This window comes from Lepeophtheirus salmonis, unplaced genomic scaffold (assembly GCF_016086655.4).
Source record: "Lepeophtheirus salmonis unplaced genomic scaffold, UVic_Lsal_1.4 unplaced_contig_1195_pilon, whole genome shotgun sequence".
NCBI classification, from domain to species: Eukaryota; Metazoa; Arthropoda; class Copepoda; order Siphonostomatoida; family Caligidae; genus Lepeophtheirus; species Lepeophtheirus salmonis.
In genome coordinates, this window is record NW_027289803.1 from 1 (window position 1) to 11,220 (window position 11,220).

At 32.0% G+C, this 11,220-nt stretch overlaps 1 protein-coding gene across 1 annotated transcript; it reads left to right on the plus strand.

The window, feature by feature from the left end:
- The first annotated feature begins 6,839 nt into the window (after positions 1 to 6,839).
- Positions 6,840 to 10,750, plus strand: LOC121130777 (neprilysin-2-like). The gene is given in 9 exon segments (XM_071893870.1): positions 6,840 to 6,978; positions 7,616 to 7,868; positions 8,535 to 8,906; positions 8,965 to 9,057; positions 9,060 to 9,200; positions 9,267 to 9,842; positions 9,902 to 10,121; positions 10,182 to 10,361; positions 10,423 to 10,750. Coding segments are annotated over 9 exon segments (2,130 nt in total). The 5' UTR covers positions 6,840 to 6,949; the 3' UTR covers positions 10,689 to 10,750.
- The last annotated feature ends 470 nt before the right edge of the window (positions 10,751 to 11,220 follow it).

Genomic DNA, 11,220 nt, shown 5'->3' on the forward strand with positions numbered 1-11,220 from the left:
TTGAGTTTAGTAACTTGCACTTGGTTTTGTACGGATACAATTCTCTTTCCGTCAAAGAAAGTTATTTTTACAATATTTTGCATTTGCGCTCTCAAAACAAAAGCTCATTTGCTTCTCACACTGGACTTCTTTTTCAAATTTGTAAACATGAATCTGAGTGTTTTGCCTCTTGGTGAAAGACTCTTGTTGGTACTCAGTGATCCCTGCTACAAATTTACAAAAGCCCTTTATTATCAGTCTCTATTTCCAAGTCCATACTGGTTTACTGGACCTTACTTGCTTCCAATAGTTGTTTCAGAAACTCTTTCCTTTCGCAAGTTTCCTTACGAACATCTCTGGAGGATTTTGGTTAGATGCAGACTGATTTGCAGGGATTACTTGATGATTTTTCAAACAAAAGTGCTTCCCTATGTTTACAAGATTACAAAGCAATAAAAGAAAACTGATTATTGCTTTCAACATGACGACTCACCGGCACATACGGCAAAAAAATGAATTTCTTGTCGAAGGGCTTCTGGCCACTGCATAGCCTTGACCTGAATCCCTTGAGTTTAGCATCGGATGGCAAATTGAAAACAATAATAATATTAGTCCAATTGGTTGAGGAAAGAGTGGCGATCAATGTCAACTCACTACGTTGTCAACGTGTTCCGGGATCGCATGGAGTGTGTGATTGAGGACAAAGGTGCTCCAATTCATAAATGATATTCTCTAATAAGTAATAAACAATTTCCAATGAAAAAAAATTATATAGAATTTCATTTAAATCCACAAGGTGTAATAAATTGTTCAACGTTCATTATGTTCCAAGTCTTTCTGACGGCCCGCTACATATATAAACATTCTTTTTACGTATGAATGGATAAAATTTTAAATTCATATTATATAAATAAATATATGAAATTAACCGTAAAATCTTTCCTAAACCCCTAATCAATAACTTGTCAGCGTGACTGCATTAGGATCACATTGTTTTATCCTTTAACCGCAAAAGGCACTAGATTACACAATGAGCAAGGAACAAGTAACATCATCATGGATCATAATGGAAACTCCACTAGAACTGGGCATGATTGACTGTGAAATAAAACCTCAGATACTTCATTTGAGCTCTCATGGTTGGGGTTTTGTTTTATTTTTTCTTGGGCAGTCAAGCAAGTTTGTAAAGCCTTTGTAAATCTGTTTTTTAAAGGTTAAATAATTATTATCATAATTATTTAAAGTTCGTATTATGCTTTGTTCATTACTGTCTTGTCTTTAAAAAAAGGACATTTACATTTAGTGTCACTGGGTGCCTTGACATTTCATACACTTTTGAAAGATGCCCTTAATAGGATGAAAATTCATTCTAGCAAAACTATAAAACTTCATAAGGGAGTAGAATTGACATTTTTTTCTGCGGAATGGGATACCATGATCGAAACAATAAAGTTATCCATTCACGATGAGTAGAAAATTTTAATATTTCAAAAATACTTAATAATTATTTCTATTTAATATTTTATTTAAATTTAAATGAAGTGTGGTATTCTAGTATGATATTCCCAAGGTTGGCCCAGGGCTCGGTTCTTTCATTTCAACAGTTTCGGTCTCGGTTATTTTATATGCAGGCTCAGTTTGGTAACAGGCATTTGAAACAAAGGGACCTTTGCTAGAAAATTCGGACCTAGGAAATGATATTAGTTACAAACAAGTCGCAGTAACCTTATACGTAGTGCTCCAAGTTCCAGAAGGGTCCTGAAAACTCAGGTTGCTTAAGACAATAGTTTTCAAAGTGGCGCCGTGAGGGGACACTTGGAGAGAGGGGGACTGGAAGATGGAAAGTTGAGGATTGCGTTCAGTCTAATCATACACAGTACACATTTTTCGTTTAAAGGGGACCTTACCTAAAAATGTGTTAGTGTAGGAGGGCCTTGGCATTGGAAACTTTGGGAAATCCAGCCTTAGGAAATATTATAGTTATCATATTATAATCCCCCGACAAGCTCAACAGCAGACCTGGATCTATAATCCACCCCACCCCTTCCCTCTTTTATTTACACATTGTGGTACCTAAAACCATTTTTTAGATCCATTCCCTAGCTATTTGGACCTCAGATACAACCGTATCACCCTGGCGATGTAAAAAATAAAAACACTGGAATTTCCCAAAAAATAAACTCAGAAAATGGATTTATCTATTAAAGCTAATTTTTTCAATAATATATATTATATTTTCTTTATATATTTTAAATAGGAACAAAAGTACAAGAACCGAGACCGATAAACAATATATTGCGGTTTTGGTTCGACTTTGTCGGTTCTGGTTCTAGCGGTTCAAGAACCAGAATATTATATATAATAATAATATTACTTATAATTATTTTTTACAGGGCATGCATCTTGAAATTGACATTGAAATCATAAACAATATTATGATCATGGTACCCATTTGCTAGTACATTCTTATAAGGAATGGGATCACTTAAAAAATACAAAATCGAATATAAATTGTTGGAGATCCATATTTTTTTATAAATTCAATTTTTTTTATTTTATAATATAAGCTTTAATATTCCTTATAATTATGAATGATGATTATTTATAAGGGTCTAAAGAAGAGTGTCATTTTTCAGCCTAAAACTACTCCCAATATACTATAATCCCAGATATTTCAGAATTCAGACAACTGAAAGAAAAACTGAGATCAGTGTGGATTCTTCAAGCCCCAAGCACTAATCAAAATAAATACAGTGTACGTTCGATATAAATAATCTCTTTTTTATAACTAAAATCAAGTATAAAGCAATATTATAGGGTTTTAAATATAAGGAAAAATCTCTTGAATCTTTTTTAGGAGCTGCAAAAGTTCAAATACCCCTAGCCTTTTTCGGGTTTTGGATCTTTTCGGATAATACAAGTAAACTTATATCGTATATGGGTGATTCGGATCCTGATCCTAGATCCCTCCTATCTTTACGCCACACCATTCCTATATTATATTAGAAACATAAGAGGAAGAAGATGTGTTCAGGGGCTGGCAAGGTTAATAAAAATACATGGTTATACCATAACGCATGTACGACATAAGTTTGACTTCCACCGCACTTTTAATATTGACGTCATAGTAGATGAGTGGTTGTGTGTTTTGTCAAAATCTGGGTTTCCTGTCCAGTAGCGGGTACGATACATTAAATTGAAAATTCTAGCAATAGTGACGTCATAGACTATAAGTGGTTGCGTGTTTTTTTCTTCAAAATCTGCCTGTCTTGTCCAGCAGTCGGTACAATACATCAGATTGAAAATTCTAGCAAGCCCGATTACATGACGGTATAAACTTATATTTCTATTAAGCTGGGGCTTTAAGTAAAGGACTCAAAGGTCCTTGAGTAATAAGTACTTAGTTTTGAGCCAGAAGACCACTCTATTAATTGGCGTAGGGAGCGGGGAGGGGAGAAAAGAAAGGAAAAATTGTAAATCTACATTTCATCATGAAATATTACTTCACTACTTATAATAGGAAATGTATTATATTTCCTGTTGAATATACAAGTGTTGTAAGTAGGTTTCAATATATTTTTTAAAATAGCACAGCCTCACAATTGAACAGGTAAGACAAATGCATGTTTTTATATTTCTATACATAAGCTTCAGTAATTTCTGTAATCATATAGCAGAGAATTAGGACGCGAATGGATAAATATGGGAGGTTTATCAAGGGTCCGATAAAAAGAACAGGATCGATTATTACCAAATGGTACATATCTAACAGCTAAAAAATATATTAAATATACACATATAAGTAGTGATAACACTAACAGATGTGCTAGTACTAGCTCTTAATATTCCAATGAATATGTTAAATATTCTCCAAGTTAAAATTTAAAAGTCTTACAAAAAAACACTCGTACAATTGATCTATCGATCAACAACACACCGAAAAAATCTTTTTAGAATGCGTTCCTCTACATAATTAAAAAAAATGCAAAGATAACTAATTTGGCATACATACGTTTAATTTTTACCTCTAAAATCATAGAGCTTCAAAATGAGCTGTTTTTGACCAACATAAAACCCCATTTCCCTTTTCTCTTTCTGAATGTTCTCCTTCTCTTTCCTTTTTTCTTCTCCCTTTGTCTCTTTCCACATCCTTCTCTCTGTATCTTTTCTTCTACCGAGTGGTCCATAAAAATCTGAACAACTTGAATTTTAAGCTTCAACAAGAGATAGTTTTTTAATATTAATAATAGAATTTCAATAAAATCAATGCTATAAATCAGTGATTCTTAACTTGGATTAACAACAGCGTTGCATCGTTCAGAGCGGGGGGATTCCAACATGAATCAACAACAGGGGTGGATCTGCTGTGAGATTCAAAAAAGTTTATTCTCCGTGTTAGATTAAAAATATTTAGTTGCTTAATAAAAATGTGTAACTTTAAACAAATACTGCTCATTTGTGTATTTGTCACTTGACAAAGTGCTTGGTCCATTATTGGCTGCGGGTGATCAGGCAACATTTCTGAGCTTTGCTATCTGGGCTGCAGATAATTTGGTTCGCTCAGTAGTCAACTTGTGCCTGTAGTGATTGTACGTCATTTTTAGTTTTCTTTTAATCTTACAGTCCCTTTTCATAATAACTATGTCGAGCAAAGAAATAAAATTGTCTGACGAATATGTACAATATGGATTCACCTGTATAAAGGAACGTGTGCGAGTCAGCGTGCTCAATACATTATTTGCACTGCCTAATTGAACAATTCTAGTCTAGCATCGGCGCAACTCAAGGAAGACTTGATAAATCTGCATGGAGATGGGAAATACAAAAACACAACCCTTGCTGAGTTCAAGGAGAAGAGAGCCAGATTTGTTGAAGGCTTTGTACCCATCGACAAACCAATCAGTTCAAATGACACTATCAGAAGTAAAATAGACGACATGAGCAATTACATTTTTGCTCAATTAGTTGTAGATCTAATTTCAAGCCCTGCTAAATTCATCATCCAACACGATGATGTCACTGACATTTTTAATCTATGAAATAAGACGTGATAAAAGAAGATTTTTTACTTTGTAAGCCTCTTACAACAACAACTAAGGCAGTCAATGTAAAGAAACTCTTGTATGACTTCTTCAGAGACGACCATCTTTTATGGAATATGGTTTTTGCAGTTTTTACAAACGGAGCTCCAACCATACTGGGACGACACTTTGACTTTGGAGAAATAATAAAATATAATGCACCACATTTTATGGTGGACGAACTGTATTTTGCACAGGCAAGTGTCGGGAACAAAAATCTTGCCTCAAAAACTGGCATATGTATGAAAAATTATTAGTGGATACAGTGGGAGTCGCAGACAAAAATCGTGAAATAAAGACTGTTGTTCAAGCTCTCATGAATCCAAGTCCAGATGGAACAAATAGAAGGATAGCAAAGCATTCATCTACCAACTGCCTTAATTCTTTTTTTTACTTAGGACAATTACGTAAAAAAAAAAATATGCGAAACACTTAGAAATGCCAAAATCTAAAAAATTTCACAGTAGTGCATCAATTATTAGGAGACGCTTTAGTATACTGGGGATCTTAGGCTTTAATGGGGATCCGAAAATACTGCCCTTTCTGTCCTTTTAGGGTTAGAAAAAAAGGCAACCTCATTCGTAAGTATCTGGATGCACCCTTCAAAGTTGGGAGTAGACCCCTCCACCCCCCAGTCACTAAGTAGGTACGGAAGGAGGATATTCAGTCTTTTATGAGGTCAAATCACGATCATCGGCAAGCTCGACAAATCCATCAATAACATCTGTAATCGGCAAAAATGCTAACGCGGTGAAACATTTAATATTTAAATAAAAATCGGTCTTTTTGGAATATCTCAATTTTAAACCTAAGTTTTAAGTTTAAGTTTTTTTTTAAACCTCTTTGACTTTTTATTAAATAAACCATTTTTACAGTTTAGATATAGATTGTAAATACAAAGTAAGGAATATAGAGAGTTTCTGTAGTGTTTAAATATATATTTACATTTATTGAAACAAATTGTTCAATTAATGGAATTAAACATTAACAAAGGAATGTACATTAATATTGGTTATCCATACATACACATGAATAAATTGGGAGCCGGATTCACATTCTTAATTGGAATAAATGAATTTATAAAGTTGTATTATACAAATTGTTTTATAAATATCACTAAAGTTCATTACTAAAAATAAAGTTAGATATTCAAGTATCATTATATCAAATTATGAACATACTCCTAAAAATTTGTTGAAGGAGTATATATATCACTTGTTAAGGTCTCATAACTTGACTTGAGATCCATTTGAGGTATGAATCGCAGGTTCTAGATATATACCTCTAGTTATTCAAGTCCCATGAGTGACGACGTTGTACAACCTGCTTCCTCCTCTTCAAATAAGAAAGAAAATTAATGAAGAGACGAAGTACATCGTTCACATCTCTCTGGATTTCATACAAATTCAAATTTTCTCAGTGCTAGTAATCCTAGTACAAACTATCCCTGTACAAATTTTCAGTATGCGAGCTCTCTTGACAACAAATTTTTTTAATTCAATCCTAAAGATTTTTTTTTTGTATTGAAAATATCAAAGTTGGCCAATAACAAAAATTGTTATCTATTCTAAATTTGAATCACAAGTGTATACTTTTCAACACACACTAGCCATTAGAGTACTTTTAAGTACTTTTACCCTTACTTTCAAGACGCTAAAAGGACATCATAAAACTTATCTACGTCACAAAAATTATTTAAAAGAAATGGCAACATTGAGGACAATGAATTCATATTTTTTTTGTAAAATATAAACACATGTTGTGACTCAACATGTGTTTCAAAATACGAGTTTCAATTTTAAATTGTACTACTTATAATTTAGTCTGAAAAAGTCCTTTTACCCGACTCCCAGCAAACAAATCCAAACAGCTTTAACAAGCTTTTTTGAATGGTTCTTCTTGTTAAAAAACTGTCAAGGTAATGTATTAGGTAAGTTTGTATCGGTCCTAAATATGAAACATAAAATTTGTCTTATTCAGTCCAGTCCCGTCCAAAGATAACCCAAAGAAAGAATTTTTTTAAAGGAATATTATAGTAAAATACCTTAGTTTACTAAAACTTTGAATAATAATATTCTTCTTGTAGGATAATAATTAACTTATGGCTTAATTAAAGTATATTTATTCTCATAAAATATTGGTGAGATTAATTGATGATCCCCTCAATAGCTGACATAAAGATGATGACGTCCTTAAGTAACAGTTGTTTTATGAGGCGGCCCATGCTTTTGTTTACGATGTGTACGAAACATTGAGGACGAGACTGGAGGGCAAGTCAACATTTTAGACCGATACATCCCTAATATTTGCCATATAGAAGTTTAGTATCATCCCATCATCATTATATTTCGTATACGTAGTTTCGCCTTCATATCGTCAATAAAATAAAATATTTTTTGATTTTTCATTTTCACTTTGTTCCCGTAATCGTCATAAAAAAACTAACAAACATTTCTTGTCGAATACATTTCGTTTAGTCATGGCTGACAAAATTAACACTATATAGTTTACAATTACCCTAATTGCTCATTACCTTTCAAATTATAATGCTCTAGAATGAATATTTATCTAAGACTCATCATTGTTCTTACAACAATCAAAGACTTCATAAATGCAAATAAAGTTTGCAATTCTATTGGTTGTCAACAAACAGCTAAAACTATCTTAGAAAATATGGACAGTACCGTAAACCCATGTGATGATTTTTATGCATTTTCTTGTGGAGGGTTCATCAACAAAACCATTGTTCCGAATGGCGAAGAAAAAGTCAACGTCTTGACCAAAACCAAGGATGGATTAATTAGGGATGTAAGTGATTTAATAATGAAAAATGTGATTTTGTAGACTATAAGCAAATTCAAAAACCAATTTACAAACATGTGAACAAAATTTATTTTTTCTTTTGAATTTCATTTTTAATTCTAGTAGCACTTCCCCGCTCATCATAAATCTGTAATTTTGTTTTGTACCAAGGCGTTCTTTTATTTAAAAAAAAAAAAAAAAAAAAAAAAAAAAAAAACACTTAAAATATGGTGACTTCTTAACGTTAAAATTGTGTTTTCTCAGAATGGAATGATCACATATAAAATATAAGCTAACATTTGATATAAATTTAAAATTTTCCAAAGAATAAATACAATTATTTTCAATTGAAATTAGTTTTTTTTTTTTTTTTTTTTCATTTTTAAAAGTTGTTTCAAAACTATAAGAATGTTAAAATACTGGGGAAAAAATCAAAATGTATTAAAAACAGGATTGGATGTATAAAAAACTAACCAGAGCTTATGGACTAGTGCATCCAATATTAATAAAACAGAATATTGAAATCAAAAGATTTAAAATAAACAAAGAAATACGCTTGTTATTGGATGTTTCATTGTAGGTAGTGGCCATTTGAAATATATTAATTTAAATAAAAACTTTGATTTGTCCATTATGTTAATATATATAGCATTTTTTTTGTTTTTGTTTTAGATCAATGATTTAATGAATGAAGAACTCAATTCATCAGAACTACAGATATTTAAGGATATGAAAACCTTTTACAAGACATGCATTGATGAAAATAAAATAGAAGAATTAGGTGTAACTCCAATGAAGGATATCTTAAAGCAAATGGGAGGATGGCCCGTTATTGAATGTGACTCTTGGTCTATACCACGTCAAACCTATCGATGGTACAATGAAACCCTCAAACTAAGAAAATTGGGGTTTTCCGCAAAGTATTTTCTTAATTTTTTGGTCGAAACGGATATCAAAAACCCTAACAAGAGAATTATAACGTTGGATCAGCCATATGTAGGATTTTCCAAGTTTTTACTCCAATTTGGAAATGATAGTATTATAGTAAGTTAATTGATAAAATATGTACAAAAATTTATAAAACAAGTTTTATATGGAATAGGAATATATTCAATATATGGTAAATATGGCAGTCTTACTGGGAGCAACGGAAGAAAAAGCCAGAAAAGAGATGCTTCAAGTCTTTGAATTTCAAAAAGCTTAATGAATATATCTATTAAGGATCCAAATTTAACGGATCAATATGAATTGATGAAAGTTAAAGATTTAAGGAAATTAGACGGATGCATTGATTGGCAAAGCTATATTAACGGCATGATTTCAAACTCTAGTATTTTTGTCAGTTAATTTGAAATTTAACCATTCAAAATTTTTTATCAATACTTAAATTATGTAATTTATTAGGTGGAAAAGGAGGAAGAAGTTGTGGTATATGGACGTTCGTACATTGAAAAATTGAAAAATTTAATTTTAAAGACCCCAATTAGAGTCCAAGCAAATTATATGCTTTGGAGAGTTGTAGAAGACTCCTTATTATACCTAAATAAGGAAGCACAAGATATTGCAAATAACTATTTAACTCCTGTCTTTGGCTACGCACCAGAGACGGATCGTACTCAAGTTTGTTACAAAATAGTCGAAGAGTCCATTGGAATAGGAATGAGTTCGATGTATATTCGAAGATACTTGGCTAAAATACCAAAGGATCTATCTGTAATGCTTGATACGTATTTGAAAAATGAATATTTAAAGAGTTTAAGTGAGGTTAGTTGGATGGACGATGAGACCAAGAAGCGAGCTGAGGTAAAAATGAGGAAAATGAAGATTCTTATAGGATACCCACCTGAACTATTAAGTGATGTGGAAATCAAGAAATACTATCAGGGGCTTCAATCTTTGGAAAAAGACAAACACTTTACAAATATGCTGTCATTAATGCATTACTCAAAAACAAAGGACTATTCATTACTTCGAGTTCCGGTATTTTTAAACATTATGTTATTAATTTTTATTTGTGAAAAAACTTTTTCATTTTTCAGGTCACCAAAAACCACTGGACAAAGAGTGGAACGATTGCAATTGGTAATGGAGCTTATAGATCATTGGTAAATGCTTATGAAATTTACGCCGGTATAATTCGAGGAATAATATATGCAGAAGATCGTCCAAAATATATTAACTTTGCACTCCTCGCTTTCATCGCTGGCCATGAAATCACACATGCATTCGATGTTCGTGGACGAACAATTAACGAAAAAGGTATTTTTAGTACGTAGAATACTAATTTTCCCTATTAACCAATATATTATGCCTTTGAAGGAGAAGAAGAGAATTGGTGGAGCAATGCCACACTCAGAATGTTTGAAGACAAGAAGCAATGTCTGATTAATCAGTATAATAATTATGAACATTCTGATGATACACCCTTAGACGGATAATTTTTGTTTAGTGAGAACATGGCAGATAATGTTGGAATTAATGTCGCACATAAAGCATATCGTAATATTCTGTTTTCTCTTGTTTTACATAAAATTCAATCATTATTTATCATCTCTTCTAGTCTCAGCCATCAAGAATGATGACCATGATGAAGATCTTCTTCCAGGGTTAAATTATACCCAGGAACAACTCTATTGGATAAGTAGTGCAAATCTTTGGTGTTCTGTATATAATCCAGAACACATTTTCAACGAAATATTTGATGATCATTCTCCGAACAAGTATCGTGTTATTGGACCTTTGTCTAATAGACCCGAATTTTCAAAGGCTTTTCATTGTGCTGCAAATACACCCATGAATAGAACTGAAAAATGTCAAATGATATAATTATAGTTTTAAGAATTTATACTTATCTTTTGAAATATAATTTGATAATTTGGCTAACAAAACTATTTCATTCAATATTATTAAATTGGGGTTTCACACTCATAATGAGTTTTGTAATAAATTTACGTCGTGTCAATATGTAAAAGATTTCGTAGGAAATAAAGAAATATGCGACTTATAATTGTATTCGTTTCAGGTTGTAACTACAAAAAGTTTTGGGACCTTTGAGGTAATATTTTTTACAACTATACCTATACCTATATATATAGTTGTTCAAGGGACAATTATTTTTTCATGTATTTTAAGCAGCTTTTATTAATTGAATATCACAATCAAACAAATAGGTGACATCACCATCAATCAAACCTCTGATGAAGACAAAAATATGAATATAAGTTAGGATGGATTTTTTGGTCCAAAGTTTTCCTCTCACTACGGAATACTGAACTGACATTTACGACACAAAAGTGAGCAATACAAAAATAGGTGACTTTCTTGTAATCTATTCTTTCATCCACCTCCATCTCAAGGA